General features: G+C 46.6%; 1 protein-coding gene across 1 annotated transcript; it reads left to right on the top strand.

Annotated features, from left to right (window-relative positions):
- The first annotated feature begins 13,905 nt into the window (after positions 1-13,905).
- On the top strand, positions 13,906-18,730 carry rad23aa (RAD23 homolog A, nucleotide excision repair protein a). The gene is made up of 10 exons (XM_037477123.2): positions 13,906-14,172; positions 15,030-15,191; positions 15,598-15,633; positions 15,664-15,836; positions 16,326-16,369; positions 16,706-16,833; positions 17,322-17,409; positions 17,799-17,929; positions 18,014-18,175; positions 18,260-18,730. Exons 1-10 carry the CDS (start codon positions 14,107-14,109, stop codon positions 18,371-18,373), a joined length of 1,104 nt encoding a protein of 367 aa, XP_037333020.2. The 5' UTR covers positions 13,906-14,106; the 3' UTR covers positions 18,374-18,730.
- Positions 18,731-22,087: the final 3,357 nt, after the last annotated feature.

Raw genomic sequence — 22,087 nt, 5'->3', positions numbered from 1 at the left:
AAACTCAGACCAGACAACAAGAGGCTTTCGACCAGAAAAAAGCTTCGTACGGGAACTTTTCTCAATTATGAAATCACTTTAGTGCAAACAATCAGACTTCCAGAGAATCTTTTGTTGGGATATGCTTCTTCTTATTATTATTATATACACACATCTTTCACCCTGAGGCGTCGGATTGTATGAAAGGAGCTGACACGTACTTGCAGGCGGCAACATTAAAACTAAAAGTTGCAGCTCACAGACCAACAAAGTTAAGCTATACGTGCATTACACAATTCTTCATACCTGGACATGTGGCCGCCGTGGTAACAAATGTGTGCTAAGAAGCATATAGTTTATGTGTTGAGCTCTATCTTTATGGCCACAGATTAATTCAACTTTGTATTATTTCTTCAAGAGCAGCGGAGGTGGATAAATAGGTCAGGATTCACGAGCGGGGACCTCAAAGTTGTCAAAGAACCCCTGTGTGTTGTGTCCACGGCCGTATACGGAGACAACGGCTCTGCTTCATTAAGACGCCTTCACTGAACGGGGCACCGTCCGACTTTAGAGCTCCGACTTTGGCCTCCTGTCTTGGCCTTAAAAGGAAGAGTGTATCTCTCTCTCTCTCTCTCTGTGTCCCCCATAGATAAATTGAAAGATAACGCTCTTTAATGTCTTTCATCCTCCCTGTCCCCTGCATGCCTGTGTCGGGGGACGAGGTTCACTCGTGGGGCGAGCTTCATTTCCGTAATTGAGGACAGAAAAAGAAATCCCGACACACGGGTTAGTTAACAGCACACTGCCCCTCTCTCACCCCGCCACGCACGAGCACCGAGCGAGCCGAGGCCTGTTTGTAGAGCTAATTAGCATTGAATCTGTGTGTGTGTGTGACTATGTGTCAGCGCGAGCCTGTGTGTGTGTGTGTGTGTGCGTGTGCAATAGCTGGGATAGGGTTGTGCTCTGTGGCCCAGTTTTGGCTGAATAAGGGAGAATGCTATAGGCCCGATGGAGAGACAGGGGTTAGGAAGGACAGATATAGATAGAAGTGAGAAAACGAGAGGGAGGGAGAGATGATGGGGTTGTTAACAACTGAAGCACCCGGTCCCCAGGGTGTTCCCTCAGTGTGTGTGTGTGTGTGTGTGTGTGTGTGTGCCATGTTGTTTCCTCCGCGGTGTCATTACCAGCTTTCCCACTCCCACTGGAGTCCGTGTTTACCCAGCGAGGCTTCTGAGCTGTCGCCGCAGGAGCCGTCCTTCCGCCGTCGCCATTGGGAACCAACAGACGCAGCGGGGGCCCGCCTCGATGTCACCTTCCAAAGCGGGGGCTGTTCAGCGTTCTGGGACGTCAAGGGGTGGCTGAAGTGAAACGTCGAATGCGCGCGTCGACCCGCTCCATTCGGCGGCTCGTTCCACAACGTGCACACGGGGGGGGGGGGGGAGAAAATAGGGTGGTTATCGGGGCAAATACGTAGCAAAAACGGAGCCTTTTTAGGAGATTGTGAATGGTGAAGCACTTTGTGAGCACTGAAGAGGATGAATAGAAAACTGCAACTCAAAAAGTGTCATCTTAACTTTAACAACTATTGTGTAGCTAAGTCAACTAGCTGATAAAACCAACCTGCTTGGAAAGGTAGAAGCGTAAAAAGCGCCAGCTTAGCTTTTTGTCATCGGAGCATTTTACTTTTTTGCCCGTGAGACGGAAGATGACGTTATTGGTGACACAAAATGACGAGGCAACGAAATCACAACTACAAAGCTTTCTGAAGATCCATGTTTGAACTAATTCTGTCAAGTGAGTCTCGTTGGGTCATTGCTTTCTGTTCAGACTGCGTTCAGACCACATTTTTAAAATGTTGTGTAATAGTGTGTAAAAGAGTAAATTTGTGAAAGCTGGTGCTTTTTTAATCTGTCTATGCCACTCCAATCCTGCAGGTCCATTGGGTTGAATGATCAAAAGTAATAATAATAATAATAATAATAGAGGACCGAAAAGACAACAGCCACGCAAACAACTTTGGGAAGCTTTGAGCTAAATGATGGCGTGAAGCTTTAATGTGAAACCATGTAACTGGTTATTGGCACCAAACACTGGATAGAGCCGAGGCTATTGGGATTAGTGTGAATGTCTTGTGGGTCTTTGGTGACATTTGCCTCTCGCTACTCAATGTCTTCGTTAGCTGGGTAAAAATGGGTAAAATTCTGAATAATAATGCCATGTGTTTGTGTTTGATGAAAGGGGGGGAGTTTATTTTAGGAGCAATGGGCCTCTGGAGCAATGGTTTCGGTGATCAACCCATCACAACTTTATATGTAGGACGATGAACCATTTCCAAATGCTTTAATGCAGTGAAGAATCCTTTTCATAGCTGAGTTTTACTGGCGAGATGTGACACGTCGTAGCTATGCAGATGACGTGGTGCTGTGGGACTATTACTGCAGGAGGAAAGAAGGATTTCTCTCAGAGGACATAATGACAACAGAGAGGACACACTTGGTAGTTCCTGTGCCACCTACACACCAATTAAAAAGAATTTTAAACTCACCGTTTGGTCTGTTTTTGTCCAAGTGGTGATATGTTTATGTGTGTAATGTGTGTGACGGCAGAACAACTAGAACATGATTTGCAGTCACTGCTTTCGAGGCGTAACACAACGTAGAGTACTGATCAGCATATACATGCTGGAACACTATCGCACAACTGGCTGTAGTGTGACACCGGGTAGAACCCCCATATCCCACTGTAACCAGTTCATTCCACCCCCATATCCCACTGTAACCAGTTCATTCCACCTCCATATCTCACTGTAACCAGTTAATTCCACCTCCATGTCCCACTGTAACCAGTTAATTCCACCTCCATGTCCCACTGTAACCAGTTCATTCCACCTCCATATCCCACTGTAACCAGTTCATTCCACCTCCATATCTCACTGTAACCAGTTCATTCCACCTCCATATCTCACTGTAACCAGTTAATTCCACCTCCATGTCCCACTGTAACCAGTTCATTCCACCTCCATATCCCACTGTAACCAGTTCATTCCACCTCCATATCTCACTGTAACCAGTTAATTCCACCTCCATGTCCCACTGTAACCAGTTAATTCCACCTCCATGTCCCACTGTAACCAGTTCATTCCACCTCCATATCCCACTGTAACCAGTTCATTCCACCTCCATATCTCACTGTAACCAGTTCATTCCACCTCCATATCTCACTGTAACCAGTTAATTCCACCTCCATGTCCCACTGTAACCAGTTCATTCCACCTCCATATCCCACTGTAACCAGTTCATTCCACCTCCATATCCCACTGTAACCAGTTCATTCCACCTCCATATCTCACTGTAACCAGTTCATTCCACCTCCATATCTCACTGTAACCAGTTAATTCCACCTCCATGTCCCACTGTAACCAGTTCATTCCACCTCCATATCCCACTGTAACCAGTTAATTCCACCTCCATGTCCCACTGTAACCAGTTCATTCCACCTCCATATCCTACTGTAACCAGTTCATTCCACCCCCATATCCCACTGTAACCAGTTCATTCGACCTCCATATCTCACTGTAACCAGTTCATTCCACCTAACAAATTTGTTGCAAGTTACATAATAATAAGTCACTGTTTGATCCTGAGGAATCAAACATGATAGACATAAAGTCACATGACATGAGTCATTACTGCTGGAGCTTCAGCTCTGCAGCTGAACACCAAGCTCTGGACAAAATATAGAAGCCTGCGGAGTCACACACACACACACACACATACACACACCAAAAGCACTTTAAGTAGGTTTGTGTTTCGAAGCCATGTGACCTCATACAGTGCCTCTTTCAATAAAACATGGTGGTTCCTTGTTAATCTTTAATAGTTCTGTCCTTGAGAATTAACCCAGATGAACACACATTTAGGGCGCCACACAAACACACACACGTTCTTCCTCTCACTTCATCTACCTCCTAATAGTACTTTCCCCTCTCCCTTCCTCCCTCCTTTCCTTTCACGTTGTCTTTCCTTCCTTACATCCTTCCTCTCCTCAGTCTTCAACTGAAGAGAAGGACAACCTCAGGGGGGGAGAAGAAAAACAGACTAGGGGGAAATAACAAATGGAGGTGTGGAAGAGGCTGTATGAAGAACAAGGAACAATCTGGGGGAGAGGGAGGAAGAGAAGGAGACAGGAGGAGAAATAAATATGGTGGAGGAGCAACCGGAAGGGAAAAAGACAATTGGCATTGAGCGATCGATCGTGGGGCAATTCGATAAAAGATTCATGTTGCAATGCTCGCTGGGAAGTTTGCCTCGGGCCGGGGTTTGGGGCGGCACACCTGTTCTACATCCCTGTGTGTATGTGTAATTTGGTGGATGTGGACGGTAATGATTGTCAGATTAGGATTATCCTGTTGATTACATCAAGATTATTGCATCAGTCCAACAGCAACCAGCCACGGACCCGGCTGCGACGTCTCTGTTATCCTGTCGGACCCAGTGAGACGCAGAGAGCCAGCCAATAACAGCCACAACCCAGGAAACGTGTTGCTTTTCAAATCTCGTGCTGCAGCTCATGGCTCTCTGATCTCCCTCGCTGCCGGGTCACGTGACGCCATCTGCGGCACCCAGGGTCCGTCTGTGAGCGGTCAAACTCCGCCCCCTGCTGGCCGCAGCGATGAACTGCATGAGCAAAGCGTGTGCGGGTGTGCAAGGGAGACACATCTTCTTAGTAACAGACACCCATTTCAAAGAGCCAGGTAAAGATGTTCGCACCAATTGTCGAAACATTTAGATGCAGATGAAACTTTTGGTTGCCATGGTGTTAGAGCAGCTACTAATACTAGATAGTTTTGCTTTTTTTTATAGAAAAAGGTTGCCTTTGCAAAGAATCTGCTGATGTTTTGTTCTTAATGTAACATAGTTAATATGGGTTAGGATAAATCCTGCTAAAATGGCTGAACTACGCCATCTACTGTTTTAATGTGGTACCTGAACGGACCAACGGACCAACGGGATTGTGGGAAAATCCTCCATTAAATTGAGGATTAAAAAGGAGGTAACGTTTTTTTTTTGTATGTCCGTGAACAATGTTTACTTTATGTACTTTAACAATTAATTTATGGTGTAGCTTTATTATTTTGGATGTTTGTTATCTTCGTTTATATTTGCCTTGGTCTTTTATTAATTAATGTGATGTTTTGTACATGTTTTAGTGTTTGTAATAATGTCGGGTTAGCTAGCTAACACCCGTTTTCTGTCGTCCTCCTAGACACGTGATCCCAAATTCTATTTGTGTCCGCTGTTTTATCAGGTATGTTAGTTTGTTTAGATGATTATTATTTACCACTATACGATCATTGCATAAGTGTTTGTTCATTAAATTGAGGATTAAAAAGGAGACACGTGATCCCAAATTCTATTTGTGTCCGCTGTTTTATCAGGAGCTCCAGAATCGCAAGTAAAAAGATAGAGGACACTTCATAGGAGTTACATTTGTGCCGTGACTCGTCCATGACTACGCCGGACCGGGCAGGTGTCTTCTCTCCGCTGCATCGACTTGGAGCTGAGGTCCTTTGGTTTTGAATGTCGGTCTTATTTAGCTAATAACTGCCATATTTCCTTAGGACTGAGTGGGTATTTTGATAGCAGGTATGAGTTTTAATGTCTTTGCTACATCTGGCATGACTCCTCTCAGTTTTGGCAGGGGGAGGGGGCTGCACATCACACCGGTTCCCTTTTCATTAGCTGACCAACAAGTCGGAGATAGGACAGCTTTTGGTGAGGATTTGGTACACAGTCCTTTCAGACGTGGGGGGGTAGTGACACCTCAGAATCAGCCTACAGTTGAGTTACCTCCACCACAGTGCGCTAGTACATCAGTTCCAGACCCTCTCTCGGATAGTGGGAGAGTAGTTGACCAGATGAGCACCATTGTGCAACGGATAGGGCAGCAGCTAGCTGAGAGCATTATGTCACATCTCGACACGTCAAGACCCGCAGCCTCTGTACATTCAAGTCATGAGGAAACGACCCAACCAAAAGACTCCAGCCGCACACTGGATCTTTCCCAAGTGCAGCTTGTAACTCAGAGAGGAGTCAAGGATCCACCTGTATTTCGAGGGGAGACTTCAGATACACTATCTGTCGACGAATGGGAGGATTCAATGAAAAATTACATCAGAAAGAGTGGCATTCGGGTTGAAAATCAGGCTGAGGAAATTCTAATGCACCTAAGAGGCAGAGCCAAGGACGTTGTGAGATTTGGAGTAAGAAACGGTGAAGTTGATGTCCAACATAACCCACAGGCCATCTACGGGCTCCTTCGTAGACACTTCAGTACGAGCCATTGCTCTTCTGTGCCATTGGCTGACTTTTACTCCACCATACCGAAACAACAGGAAGATCCATATGAGTATTGGCTTAGACTGAACCGAGCCGCTGATGTTGCTGCAAGTTGTCTTGAGGAGCAGGGAAAGATGTTTGACGGCCCCAGCATTGAAGTCACACGGATGTTCATTAGACACTGCCCCAGTAAAGATCTAGCACTTACTTTTAGGTCCAAGACAATCGATAGATGGTCAGCTCGTGAGGTTCAGGAAGTGTTAGATGAATACCATCTGGAGAAGGGATTTAGGTCTTCTGCAGAGGGGGTTAGCAGAATCGACATAAATAGAGTTGAGGTTGGCAATATTGTAACTTCAGTCCCAGACATTCCTGGACAGAAGACGGCTGTGGATCAAGAGAACTCTACTCTGGAGAGGTTAGTTGGAATGCTAGAGAAGGTGTTGCTCCAGGGCCCGGGTTATACTCAGGTCAACAAAAGGCCACATTCCAGCAACAGACTCCCGAAAGTTGAGGGGTTAAATGAGATACCGTGTTCCATATGTAATGACGCTTCTCACTCTGCCCTCACCCATTGCCGAGAGAACAGGCTCTGTTTCCGGTGTCACTTACCTGGCCATCCAAGACGCACCTGCCCGGAAGGAAGACGTCATTCTGGGAATGGTCAGCAGGGAAACTAAATGATCTGTGTGCAGGGGAGGACAGCGCAGATCGAGTGAGTGAGCCTCCCACCTTGGATTTGACAGACATTGATGATTACGAAACATTGTGCCACACCTACCGTAATGTAGTTGCATCTCAAAAAACACTAATTGTGCAACGCTTGCAAAAACTCTCGAAGACTGATAGTCTATTCTACACAGATGTGACAGCTGATGGTGGGCATACTCTCAGAGCATTGATAGATAGTGGATCTATGGCATGCACTATAAGCGAGACAGCCGCCGCAAAACTTTCACAGTCCATCCCCGATATGGTAAAGAAGTCAGCTGAGGACTTTGTCATTGTTGGATGTGGGGGCCACCTTGTCACACCTTCTGCCATGTATGACTTTGCTGCATCAGTTTACGGATATAAAGTAATAATTCCTGTTCTCGTTGTACCAGGACAAAATGATGAGATGATTCTAGGTAGCAATGCCATCAAGTGGCTCATACCCCGGATGGAAGAAACTGTTACTGGCCAAAACATCACATCTCCGGAGAACAATGCTCGAGATGATATGCTGCCCCATTTGACATCCCTGCTGTCTTACTCGGATGGATGGAAAGGTGAAGCTGTGCCAAACAGAATAGGCACGGCCAAACTCAAAAGATGTGTCACTCTAAAGCCGATGTCTGAACATCTTGTGTGGGCTAAACTTCCTGCATCTGACATCTCTGCGGTGGGAAGGGCGGTCGTCATAGAACCCACCCAGTCAAAAGCCAGGCCTGCACAGATTTTAGTGGGAAGAGTTGTTACCTCTTTATGGGGAGATGGCTGGGTTCCAGTCAAGATATTAAATCCCACAGAGAAGCACCTCACCATTAAAAGAAATGCAAAGGTTGCAGATGTGTCCCCCTGTCTCTCTGTACAGGACCTACCTGAACCAGATCGCGTCCAATCCAATGTGCAATGCACACAGAGCTCACCACCTGCACCAAGGTCAGAAGAGGAGATATCACGCATCTTGAGTGGCATGGGGCTGCAGGATGTGGACCTTTCGTCTTGTGAAGTTTCCCTCAAGTGGAAGGATAAGCTCCTGCAGCTCATTGAGCAGTATGAATCCAGCTTTTCAAGGCATAAGATGGACTGTGGTGAGGCGGCAGATTTTGTCCACAGAATCCGTTTGGTGGATGACAAACCCTTCAGATTCCCATACAGGAGAGTCCCACCGTGCCATTATGACAAGCTTCGGACTGCTCTTAATGAGATGGAGGAGTTGGGGATAATTCGTAAGTCTCAGAGCGAGTATTCTTCTCCTCTCGTCCTGGTTGCCAAGCCGTCTGGCGATCTCCGCATATGCAATGACTTCAGGTGGTTGAATGCAAGAACAGTGAAAGATGCACACCCATTACCTCATCAGACGGACTCCCTTGCTGCACTTGGTGGCAATGTGTTTTTCTCCACAATGGACCTCACATCAGGCTTCTACAATGTCAGGCTGCATGAGGACGACAAGAAATACACAGCGTTTTCTTCCCCATTTGGTCTCCATGAATATAACAGGATGCCCCAAGGCCTCACAAACAGTCCTGCCACCTTTATGAGAATGATGATGTCAATCTTTGGCGATGAGAACTTTACAAGCCTGTTATGCTACCTGGATGATCTTATGGTCTTTGCTCCATCTGAACAGGTTGCTCTGGAGCACCTGCAAATGGTGTTCTCACGCCTGGCTGCAAACAACTTGAAGCTCTCGCCTAAAAAGTGCCATTTTCTTCGCCGATCTGTCAAGTTTTTGGGACACATCATTAGTGGAGATGGTGTTCGGACAGATCCCACTAAGGTACAGGCTATAAATGATGTACAGGAAGCTGACCTGATGGAGGCTGATGAGAAAACACCTTGTGCAAAGAAGATCCGATCTTTCATGGGAATGGTTCTCTACTACCATCATTTTATTGAGGGATGTTCAGCTAAAGCTAAGCCGCTGTTCAACCTTGTGGCTGAGCCTGCGACACCGCACAAAAGAGGGAGATGTCATAAACCAAAATTCAAAAAAGGCAGAGTTAAACTGTCCCCGACGGACTGGACTGATGAGTGTAGGGAAGCATTCAGAATTCTGAAACACGAGCTTGTGCACAGTGTTGCGTTGGCCCATCCAGATTTTGGTGCAGCATTCATCCTCGCTATTGACGCCTCCTTTGATGGCCTAGGAGCTGTACTCTCCCAGTTGCCTCCTGATGGAGAAGTTGCCAGACCTGTGGCGTTTGCAAGCAAGACACTGTCACATTCCCAGCTGAACTATCCAGCACATCGGCTGGAATTTCTTGCTCTTAAATGGGCAGTTTGCGACAAATTTAGCCACTGGCTGAAAGGGCGGTGTTTTACCGTCTGGACGGATAATAATCCATTAACCTACATCTTGACTAAGCCTAGGTTAGATGCATGTGAACAAAGATGGGTTTCCAAACTTGCAGCATACAATTTTGATCTGAACTATGTCCCTGGTGCAAAGAATGTGGTTGCCGATGCACTGAGTAGGGAGCCCTTTGTCCGGTCATGCATAAGCCACCGTCTTGTAACTGAACCCTATGCATTGTTATTGAACCATGTGAATGGAATGTTGGATAGGACAGTACAAGATGCATTCAGATGTACTACTAACTGCCAGTTGGTTGTTGACCACTCCGAGGAGCATGCGGTGGTCACTACACCTTCTCCGCAGGGGTCCCTTTCTTCACAAGATGTCTCAGCTGTGTTGGATGCACACGACTCTGGAGGTGTCAGTCAAATGAGAGGCACTGAACCGGCTATTCTTCAGCTTGCCGATGTTGATCAGATTGATTCTTTACCGAAGAGTGAACTGGTCAATTTGCAAGAGCAGGATGATGTCTTGAGCAGGGTTTTCTTTTACGTTCAGCGTCACAGGAGGCCCTCTAGGCGTGAACGTGCTGGTGAGTCTCGGGCGGTGATGAAACTGTTGAGACAATGGTCTAAGCTTTCCATAAAGAATGGCATGTTGTATAAGGTAAAGAAAGACAGACAAATGAACACGACAATTCACCAGATTGTTGTTCCAGACTCCCTGAAACTCCAAGTCCTCCGTGGCCTCCACGACTCATCAGGTCATCAAGGGCAGGCGCGCACACTCTCTCTCGCCAGGCAGAGGTTCTTTTGGATAGGGATGGAACGTGACATCATCAACCATGTGCGAAACTGCTTTCGCTGTATGGTTGGAAAGACCCCGGAGCCTAACATCCGTGTTCCACTTGAAAGCATTATCACCTCGGAACCAATGGAACTAGTATGTATTGACTTTTGGACAGCTGAGCAGACTGACAAAAAGAGTGTGGATGTTTTGGTTGTCACAGATCACTTCTCCAAATTGTCGCATGCATTTCCTTGCAAAAATCAATCAGCAAAGCAAGTTGCCCGTCGTCTCTGGGATGACTTTTTCTGCATCTATGGTTTCCCTAAACGCATCCATTCAGATCAAGGGGCTAATTTTGAGAGTCACCTCATTAAAGAGCTGATGGAGATGGCTGGCATTCAAAAATCACATACCACCCCGTACCATCCTATGGGGAATGGAGTTGTCGAGCGATACAACAGGACCCTCGGGAACATGATAAGAGCTCTGCCACCCCAGTCCAAAGCCAAGTGGCCACAAATGCTTCAGATGTTGACATTCTGCTACAACTGCACCGAGCATGAGACAACGAGTTTTGCGCCTTTCTTTCTAATGTTTGGGAGAATTCCACGTCTGCCTGTCGATGTTATGTTCCAGCATGCTCTCCCTAACGGGGCTGTTGTTGGCCACAATGAGTTTGTCGCTCACTTGAAGCGGGACCTGTCTGAAGCTGCACGCATTGCCCGGCTGAACAGTCGGACAGAACAGGCTCGTCAGGCAAAGAACTACAACCGCAAGGCAAAAGGGTCACCGCTCACTATAGGTGACAGAGTGCTGCTTGCAAATCGCGGTGAGAGAGGCAAGAAGAAAATTGCAGACAAATGGGAGTCCACAGTCTATGAAGTGACGTCTGGGAGGCCTGAAATCAATGTGTACAGCATCAGAGATCCTGTGACAGCAAAGGAAAAAGTTGTTCATAGAAACCTCCTTCTGCCTGTTAGTTTTCTCCCTGTGGGAGATGACAACGCCTTGGAGTCATGCTCCCCTTCAGTGGCGGGAGGTGAACAATGTGCCCCAGTGGTCCCTGTTGATGTACAGGACAGTGTGACAAAGACAATTGACTGGCTCCAGCAAATGGATGAGGAGAGTGATGAGGACACCACAGCCAGCCAATCGGATGTTGTGAGTGCTTCACCCTCGGAGACTGGAGTGACTATTGCCCCACGCGCTGTGTGTGAGGTTTTGGATACCTCGGATCCTCCGCTACAAGCTCTACAGTTGCCTTCCCCTGAAACTTCTAGTGGATGTGTGGTGTCTCAGGAGGCCTCATGCCAGCCCTCGGCGGTGGAAGTTCCAAATATTGTCTCCCCGGACCGGGCGAATGAGACACTGTTAGATGCAAGTACACAAGAACAGGTGGTTTGTGCACAGCCACCTCCCCTTTGCACCAGGGCAGGTAGACCTGTAAAACCTCCACCTCGGCTCATTTGTGAAATGAATGAACAGATTGTAGATGGCTCAGTGTCATCGGTTGATTCTTTGTTTTATTTTGTGAAGAACATGTTTTCTGGTTAGAATGCTTTGAGTTGTTTTACAGGTACCTTACAGTTGTATATGTCATATAGCAGTGTTTACAGAAAAGAGGTGTACACGGCATCTTTTGTGTCTACGTTAGTGGTGGGATTGGCCAATCCGTTGCTGACTTAATTCTACGTGAAAAGTTTTCTTAACTGACTGAACTGATTATGCTTTTATGACTAAGCACCTGGACTTTGGTAGATGGTATCTTTGTTATTGTTTTTTTATTCGGTGTGCCCCAATTTAGCAGAATTTAAGGGGGGTGTATGTAACATAGTTAATATGGGTTAGGATAAATCCTGCTAAAATGGCTGAACTACGCCATCTACTGTTTTAATGTGGTACCTGAACGGACCAACGGACCAACGGGATTGTGGGAAAATCCTCCATTAAATTGAGGATTAAAAAGGAGGTAACGTTTTTTTTTTGTATGTCCGTGAACAATGTTTACTTTATGTACTTTAACAATTAATTTATGGTGTAGCTTTATTATTTTGGATGTTTGTTATCTTCGTTTATATTTGCCTTGGTCTTTTATTAATTAATGTGATGTTTTGTACATGTTTTAGTGTTTGTAATAATGTCGGGTTAGCTAGCTAACACCCGTTTTCTGTCGTCCTCCTAGACACGTGATCCCAAATTCTATTTGTGTCCGCTGTTTTATCAGGTATGTTAGTTTGTTTAGATGATTATTATTTACCACTATACGATCATTGCATAAGTGTTTGTTCATTAAATTGAGGATTAAAAAGGAGACACGTGATCCCAAATTCTATTTGTGTCCGCTGTTTTATCAGGAGCTCCAGAATCGCAAGTAAAAAGATAGAGGACACTTCATAGGAGTTACATTAAGACTCTCTGTACTCCAGACACAAAACACCATATTAGTAAAGAGATGATAATTGCTTCAAATAAATCAGGGGGAGTTAGATGAGGGAAGGTACACAACTCTCACACCTCAAACACAAGCCTGTACCCGAGTAGCTTAGCATTTCAACTGGAAACAACAGCAAGCCGAAAGATGAACAAAGACAGTTATCTAAAAACATAACTATTTTCACTTCAAGACCATCTTAAATATGACTCAATAATGATAATGAGCTCAACAGCTCAAAAGAAACTCGCCCTGGATTTTATCAAAGACCCTTCTGAAAGTAATCTTTTGTGTTTATATTTCCAGTTCCATAACTCAAACCGTCTTCTTATTCAGAAGATTAAAGTAGGTGCCATGGGGCCATGAGTACCACTGTCTTTGGCTCACAACTGCATGCTGTCCTTGAAGGATGACGTCCAGATCAAGTATGTGCTTAGTCATGTTCGCCACACATTCAGCATCCGACAGTTCTCCCATCGGCTGTCTCTTTTTTAGACAAAATAGTCTAATTTCCCCGCAAAGAGAGAATGTTCGTTCTCCTGCAAATCCCAGACTGAGCCCCCTCACACGGACCACTCTGTGGAGTTATCTTGGATTGCTTCACTTTTCTAGCACTCTGATAACTTTCTGTATGAATGGGCATGTTTTTTGTTTCTTTACATTAGATTTCAGACACAAAGCTACAGTCTCATGATAGCGTTCCTTATCAGTGTACCTTTTTGTACTTGCTGTGTCCCTGAAGGGTCAAAGAAGATAAAAAAAGAACTGTGCCACTGACCAGTTTATTATTTGAGTTTACTGCAAAAAACATTTAAGAAGTAAGAAGAGGTACATTTTAGGTTCTATAAAATGGTGCAACAATTTGGTTTATTAAAGCCAGTGAATCAAAGCTATGAATTATCTGGGATTTAACGCAGCAACGCCTGGAGTCCAACCAGACCCGAGTGGACAACACGTCTGACTGGACTTGATTGACATCAATCCCCTAAAATGTTAGACCGGTTAAGGCTGGACCAGACGGGCATCATTCAGTGACGTCATGTTATTCCAATCATAGCTCCACCCAGCTTCAAACTGACCACAGGGCCAATCAACCATGGGACAGTTAACACCTGTCTGACCGGACAGGGATATTGAGACATTTATTATCAATACAGATAAATGGTTAAATTCGGTTTAGGTTGTCATATTCTAAGTGGATCTTCAAGAAGTTGTGATTGTAAATGTAATTATTTTTCTCAATGAATAATATTAGGAAATAAAGTGCATTTGTGCTTATATTTCGAAAATGAATTAAGTGCAATGAAAGGTCTCCAGTTCACAGTTAATAGCACATTTAGCATAGTCGCGTCACGCAGACGCAAATCTCGTCCCACGCCGCGGAGCTTCAGCTCTTCTCGCCGCACCACCGACTTGTCACCAAAGATGGCGATTTGCTGAGTGCTCATGGATACACACATTTCTTGGCTCGTCGTTGTCTCCCCAGAAACGCCAACCTTAACAACAAATTAGCTGCTTAGCGACCGACTATTTCTCCGCTCGATGCCCTTCTGACCGCTACCATGCAGATCACGCTCAAAACACTGCAACAGCAGACCATTCAGATCGAGATAGACCCCGAGCAAACGGTGAGTGGCTGTTAGCTAACTTGCTAACTTTTAGCTAACATCACCAGCTGCGGTGCAATGCTTCACCTTCGCGTGTAGACCAACTGTTGTATTTCGTCATTGTATTTCCAACACGATAACATTTAAAGTAGTCGCAACGAGGACGGAGACCGAGCAACGGCACGTGCGAGGAGTGCACGAACGAGTGCTAAACATCGCTGAAGCTCACTAGCAACCGCTAGCAAGTTAGCTAGCCGAGCAGTCCGTTAACAAAAGTCCTCGCGACGCCACCGGATTTCTTGTCGTTTTAAGTTCGCTTCGCGGCGGCGTCGCTGCTCGTCGGAAACATCCACAGTGAACGAGGATGTAATTCCGCGACGTCTGTGGCGAGCCCAAGCTTCCCCCCGGCACGAGTCGATTGTCAATGCTAATGCTAACGCTTATGACACTGCTAATTCCGAGGAGCCTCCTTATTGGCGCTGGCTAAGTTTGTTAGCATGTTCACACAATTTGACACGGAGCTAGCAAGGCCAGCATGGTTTACTCACAGCGCAGACCACTCAGGATACTTCGACCGATTCTCATTTACAGTGTGCCGAGGGATACGCGGCGTGCGGACTAAACCGTGTTCTTACGCATCCCACTTTTAGCAAGTCAGCCATTAAGCCTCCCTCCCTGGAGATGACATTGGTTCTTCTGGACGAGTTGAGGAGTGGCGTTAGGCGCTTTGTAGAAAGTTGAGCGCCTGTGACTTAACGTCATAGCTCCAAGTGGGGCATCATGCCGACTATAGACATTAATGATTAGAAATAAAAGCATTATGAGACGAATTGGGTCCCTGTGTGTCAATGGTTAATATTTCCTTCCTCTTTTCTCAGGTGAAGGCCTTAAAAGAGAAGATAGAAACGGAAAGGGGAAAAGACAACTTTCCCGTATCTGGGCAGAAGCTGATATATGCTGGAAAAATCCTGCAAGATGACACGCCCATTAAAGATTACAACATTGATGAGAAGAATTTTGTGGTGGTGATGGTTTCCAAGGTAAGATGTTAGTTAATATGTCCTGGTAGCATTGGGTTTTATAGTGTGGTTTGGGTAGTGATTTACTTTTTATGCAGATGTTGAAAATACATTTTTATACTACCAAGGGCCCGATGAGTGGGATTCACCTTATAAAATAGTTCCTACACAAGCTTTATTCATCACTCGAAGTGTGTGCTGGTTCTTTTATCTGTATTCTCTTCTTTTGCTCTGGATGTTACTGGGCATCAACCTTCATTAAAATCACAGCATCCAGATCATAAGCATGTATCCCAGAGGGAGCTACAAAACGGGCAATTACAGGACGAAAGGAGCCCCTAGTTGAGCCAGACAGTGGGGGCTGATTTTGAATGTTGTGTATGAACAACACGAGTCTAATGACGGCGTCTCCTGAACTTGCCCAAAGGCTAAGCCGGCCGCCGCCGTCGCAGCTGCCGCCGCCGCAGCTGCCGCCGCCGCAGCTGCCGCCGCCTCGCCCCCGGCCTCGGAAGCCCCCAAACCCCCCGTGCAGGACTCTGGCTCCACGTCAACAGCTGTCCCGGCTACAACCTCGGCCCCAGCCGCTACCCCGGCAGCTGTCCCCATCCCCCCCGAGGAGGCCAAAGAGGAGCCAAGCGCCGAAGCCACGGAGCCACAGCCGGCCAGGTAGAGCCCGGGAAGAATCCATTCTGATCAATGTTCAGCTCGGTAGTCCTCATTGTCCAACTTTTAATGACTACAGGTGACCTGTTAACTGAGAACTACAGAACATAATATTTGGATGCCTTTATTATAAATAACCATTAATTTAGCTACTTCCAATTAAGGGTCTGCTTTCCCACCGTTGATTTGCATTGTAAATAGTTCTATGTGATGCCTGGTTTCTTGCTATGTCATAAGTTCTTTATTCTATTAGTATGCGTAAAATTGTCCTTACTTTGTTATGACTGTGACTCCCTGAGCAAATGGGTCGGCTCCTAACCCGAGAACGACAGCAGACCTACAGCTGACTGTACCAAGTTCTAACAGTGATGTTCTCTAATATCTAAGTGCGGGGAAAAGGACGTGTTCCATGGAAGCAGTGTAGATGGAAGAGTAGTCATTGTCCGTCTCATTGATGCGTGTTGTCTGACTTTCCTCCTTTGGGTCTCGTAGCTCCAGCGGAGCGGGTCAGGGCTTGGACGCTTCCTCGGCGCTGGGTAGGTAACGCAGACGATTGAATGTTCTAGATGGGTTCACGCCACAGGATTTAGTGTAAATGCAGGTTTTTATTTGTTGTGCCATGAATTGTAACTGCTGTGAGTCGGGGACCTTAAGGGCCGCAGTGCGGTTTCTATATTTGGACTGTAACAAAAATACATGTCCCCTTGTTGTGGTGCCACACAGAGCAGTGGGGGTTCCCATTGGTCCAGTTATAGGATATTGTGAATGTAAAAGTCTTGCTGTCACAAGACCATGTGGTTTTTAATTAGTTATCTAGTGGAGGTTTGAAGCACATTTCTTGTTTTGCAGTCAGTAACTGGTGTGTGTTTCAGTGACCGGAGCCGAGTACGAGGCCATGCTCACAGAGATCATGTCCATGGGCTACGAGAGGGAGAGAGTGGTGGCCGCGCTGCGGGCCAGCTTCAACAACCCCCACCGAGCCGTGGAGTACCTTCTCACTGTGAGTCTCCCACGCACGCCAACCTATCGGACCCAACGTCATGGCTAATGTGGTCATCCGCTTGGTACTTCCTACACATGGACTGGCCACAAAATGCCTCGAGCAGGCTCTCACATATGTTACATAGGCTAAAGTTAGAGGGATTGCCCCCAAACGGCTCTGACTCGGGTGATACCTTAGCTGGGGGCGAGCAGCTAACCGTGCTAACTATGCTAACAGCACAGAGAGCTTTGCTAACATGAGCTGTGTTTCTATGACAACGATAACCACAGCAAACGTATGAGCCCGGTGCAGAGTGGCAGTTGTTACACACTAATGGGGACTGAGGTGGCTAAGTGAAGGGAGCAAGGAAGGGTTGTGATCTGAGGACACACCCAGTCAGTCCGTCACCAACTAACCCGCATGGTCACACACTCCTCTGATCTCTACTCGTTCTCTGGCAGCATGACTGTGTGAATGTGGGATTGACAGCCGTGTTGTGTTCCCAGGGTATCCCCAGCAGCCCAGTGCAGGAGAGTAACCCCCCAGCGCAGGCCCCCCCATCTGGACCTGCTGAAGCCCCGCCCCTAGTCGAGGGTGAGGCACACAGCCGTTTCTCTCGACTGTCACACAACTTGTGGATGTGAAACATGCCCCCATGTTGTTGTATTAACGCCTGTACGGAGAACTACAATTAGAAATGATGACTCATCATGGGACTTGTTTGTCTCGCAATGCTTTTTTACCGAGGTCATGAGTGAATTTGTTGTTTGACCTGTTTTGCTTCCTCACAGCGCGTTAGAGAATTCTGATTTCTAATGAATCATTTATTCTGAATGCAGCCAACAATTACTAGTTCCTTTTCTCCTTCATCTCGAGTAAAAGTGTGAAACGCCAAAAGAGAATTCCACAGCGTGATGAAGACCTAAATGGTCCTGCATGTAATGTATTCTATATTTGGGTGATTGTTTTGCGTGGCGTTTAAGGAGAGAACCCACTTGCATTCCTGCGGACCCAGCCACAGTTTCTGCACATGAGACAGGCCATCCAGCAGAACCCCACCCTGCTGCCAGCTCTGCTCCAGCAACTGGGCCGAGAGAATCCTCAGCTCCTACAGGTGACCACACCCACACGCAGCCCCCCCTTGGACGCCGGGCGGATTCTAACCACCACCTCTTCTCCTTCTCTGTCGTCTCCCCAGCAAATCAGCCAGCACCAGGAGTTGTTCATCCAGATGCTGAACGAGCCAGTGGGAGAGGGGGGGGAGGCGCCAGAAGTTGGAGAGTTGGGGGCAGCGGGGGAGGAGGGCGCGCCCGTCAACTACATCCAGGTTACTCCTCAGGAGAAGGAGGCCATTGAGCGGGTGAGCGTGGAATACTTGATTCTGCTGTGGCTGCGCGGCGGCGGCCCCCGTCTCACTGTCCTCTCCCCCAACCCCCCCCCACAGTTAAAAGCGCTGGGTTTCCCCGAGGCGCTGGTGATCCAGGCCTACTTTGCCTGCGAGAAGAACGAGAACCTGGCAGCCAACTTTCTCCTCAACCAGGGCCTGGAAGACGACTGAGCGGCGCCGCCCTCCTGCCCCTCCCCGGCTCGGCCTAAAAAGACTGCTCCCCCAATTTTATTGTACAGCCACCGACCTGGGCTCAACCCCGGCGGGGGGGCGGCTGGGAGGGTGCGGGACAGGAAGGGGCGACGGCGTGGGCGCGTGGCGGCGGGTGTCGCGCGCCTAAAGTACACAAAGAGGAGGTCGCGTGCAGGAAGGTCAGACGTGGACGGCCGGGGGGACGAATGCCAAAAGCCCCGTGTGTTCCAATGGAATGTGTGGTCTTTGTCGGGGGGTCCATGATTTGATTTTAGACGAGCACGCTTCGTGACATTAGGGAGGAGTGGGGGGGAGGGGGGCGATTAAGTGTGTGTGTGTGTGTGTGTGTGTGTGTGTGTGTGTGTGTGTGTGTGTGTGTGTGTGTGTGTGTGTGTGTGTGTGTGTGTGTGTGTGTGTGTGTGTGTGTGTGTGTGTGTGTGTGTGTGTGTGTGTGTGTGTGTGTGTGTGTGTGTGTGTGTGCGCAGGTGGATGCAATACAGTCGAGTTGGGAAAGTAATCAAGTTTTGCTGGTCTTAAGTTGGCTCGTAAGGAAGCACATGTTTATCATTATATGTTTGTAACTGCTTGTATGTAAGCCTCATGTTCCTACAGCGGGGGGGGGGGGGGGGGAGCAGAGACTGGACTGTGCCGCACCTATTTATGTGTGAGTGGGGGGGGGGTCCATGAGTCTGATTGGGAGGAGGGGGTGGGTAAAGGAAACTAAACTGACAAAGAAGTGTCTGGTTGTTGTGTTCACTTTGTTCCACCTGTTACACAAATGTGAAAGGCTTGGTCTGCTCATCTTTGGTGCTAATTAACCCGTAACAATACTTTGTGTCACTTAACATCAAAAAAAGAGGTAAAAACTTAAAACGTATAAACCAAAGTGCGGGTTTTACTGCCTTATTTCGTCAAAATGTCAGATGTTACATCTAATGCAAACTTAATTTGGTAGTTTGATCTGGGGGCCTCACATTCTAACATGTGGCCGCGTGTGTGAAGGCAGATTAAAGGTTTGCAAATATTTGCACATAAATCTGCGGCGGCGGCGAGGCCTGAACCACCTGCACGGGGGTCAAACCGTGTCAGCAGGAGCTTCCAGACAATCAAAAGAAATGAACTTTACCTAAAATTATAGCGTAAACCTTCTTCTCAAATGACTCGACCATTACATTTAATTGAGGACAAGTTCTAATAAGGCTTAGATTAAATTCTGAATAAAAAGAAATGAGATTACTGTTTGCATGTTGTGGCGCTGCCCTCTAGGACGACGCTTTATTTCTACCACAGTGGATTGTTGTGGCTGCTTCATATTGTTTTAGTTCCCACTTCTAAGAAGCATTGGAGTCACAAATAGATCATTGTTTCTGGTTAAAATTAGTTTAGTGTATTTGGCATTAATTATTACAAAAGCATCTTTTTCTCATTTTAGAACAGTGCATTGACAAATGTCTTAACCAGCTCCTGGCTGCACTACAGCTACCAAGGCTGGACAAAGAGAAGCTGCAGCTTCTACCCGATGTGCACATCGTTCACTTTAGTCAACGCTGTCAAGTTAATTCTAATTTGAAAGGTTTTCATGAACAAGTTTGATCTGGAAACGAGATGTCGCACAGCATTCTGACCCTCGGCTGATGAAGCACCAACTGCAGCTCTCCGTGCCTGTTGGAGGGAAATGTGGACGAGCTGCTGGGGGGACGTGATGTCACCAAGAATACAGACAGCATACAATACAACTCCGCTGAAAGGGCAAAGATCTGACCAAGAGGAGAGGGAGCAGGAGTTTTATACGCCTGGAAGAGGGACCTGTGCTGTCAGCAGGAAGCCCCGGGGCAAAGGATAAGATCCTGATGTCGTAAGGTGATGCCCCCCCCCCCCCCAATAAACATTTGACATAACAGAACAGGATAAGCATGAGTCAAAGCATCTATGTATTCCATTTGCCAAGACATGAAGCCATTGTGAACTCTGTCAGGTCACAGGTTTCTCAAGAAAGGTCACACACCGAAGTCCTGAGAGACTCACACTTTGCAGCTCGACAAATTCTCCAACTGAAAGGTTTGAGAACAGTTTTAATCCACTGTTACTGTTTGTCCCTTAAGCCACCATTTACGCCCATGAAGCTGTTATCTGTAGCATGTAAGTAACGAGTCGGCAAATATAAGAATTAGGGCCGGGACTTTAGCGCGTTAATTACAATCAATTAATTACAATGTGAATTAAGATTAATTACACAAAAAATAACACATTAATCATTTTTTATGCATTTTTACACTTATTTTTTGTACCGCGGAACGTTTCTCACTGGATGAGTTTCGGAGGACCGATTATACTGGAGCACCAACTAGCGTTCATGACTTCAGACAACAACAAACCACAGTGAACATGAACGAGGAAGCTGACGAGACCGTGTCGGGTGGCCCCGTGAATGGGAAATCTTCTTATAATAAACACACGGATGGAAGCGTCGATAAGAGCGTGGTTGTGTGCAAGCTGTGCAACAAGGAATTCACATCGAGCCTCAAGTATCACCTCAACGCAAAACAATTAGCAGCTAGCGTGGACGTACAAGGACCCACATCCAACCCACACTGCACCAGATGACTGGTTTAAGGACCAGGGTAACAAAGTCCACGTCTGAAAAAATAACCAATGTTCTGAATGTACTTGAAAGTATTGGTCTACTTAAAAAAACCTAGTTTACAGAAGGTCTACTTACCTATAGGCTACCTGAATTTCTGAAAGTACTATATTTCTAAATATGCTATTGCTACACTGGAATTGGTTGAACAAAAATAAAAATCCATGTGAAAAAAATTACTTCTCACTGTTCTCAGGTCAAATATTTATGCAATTAAAATGCGATTAATTTCGATTAATTAATTACAAAGCTTCTAATTAATTAGATTAATATTTTTAATCGAGTCCCGGCCCTAATAAGAATCTAATTGCAAATTGTATGATGAATCTCCATTTAGAGAAGGACTTTGTGTTGTCCTTCCACTGTGTGCCTGCTGCCATGCTGATGAGAGCCTTGAGACTAGACTAAGTCATCCTACGCCCCCTGTTCCTATTGGACGACAAACATCACACGGCCTCAGCCTAGCTGGCCTCTAGAAGCAGCGCTGAAAGAAGGAAACATGTCAGCAGTAAGCCGACCGCTGAAGACGTTGGGATTAGCACGGTGGGATGGATGGAGGAGATGATGTAGTTGTCGCCTGGCTCGTACCCAGATGTCAAAGCATGTTTATGTAATATTTAAATGCTGTTTGCTTTTTAATACCGATGGTGCAGCCCCCCCCCCCCCCCCCATCGGCCAGACCACCTAAAACTAGTTGGAGACCTCTGGTCTGGACAGACTTTGTCTCAATAGGTCTGGGTCAGAGGTCAGAGGTCTTGAACAGGTTGGTGACGACCACTGCTTTACAGAAGTAGTTGTGTATTAATCCTCAGAATGTTACATGGTACCTTTACTCCAGCAATTGAGCTGAACTAGTCAAAAATAACCATCTATGATTCTGAACACTTGCTTTAAAAATAATAACTTCATATTAATGTGACGGGAGGACAGAGAGCCACGATCCTGGGTTTCCCTTCACGAGCCTTGCTTCTTTGGGTAAAACAGAGACGTCCATGTAGAGCAGGTCCAGTACAGGACGGAGGTCCATCTTTCATGGTCAGCGATGGGACGTC

This window comes from Pungitius pungitius, chromosome 12 (genome assembly GCF_949316345.1).
Source record: "Pungitius pungitius chromosome 12, fPunPun2.1, whole genome shotgun sequence".
Classification (NCBI taxonomy): Eukaryota; Metazoa; Chordata; class Actinopteri; order Perciformes; family Gasterosteidae; genus Pungitius; species Pungitius pungitius.
The sequence above is the reverse complement of the archived record's forward strand: the minus strand, read 5'-3'. Positions and strand labels throughout refer to the sequence as shown.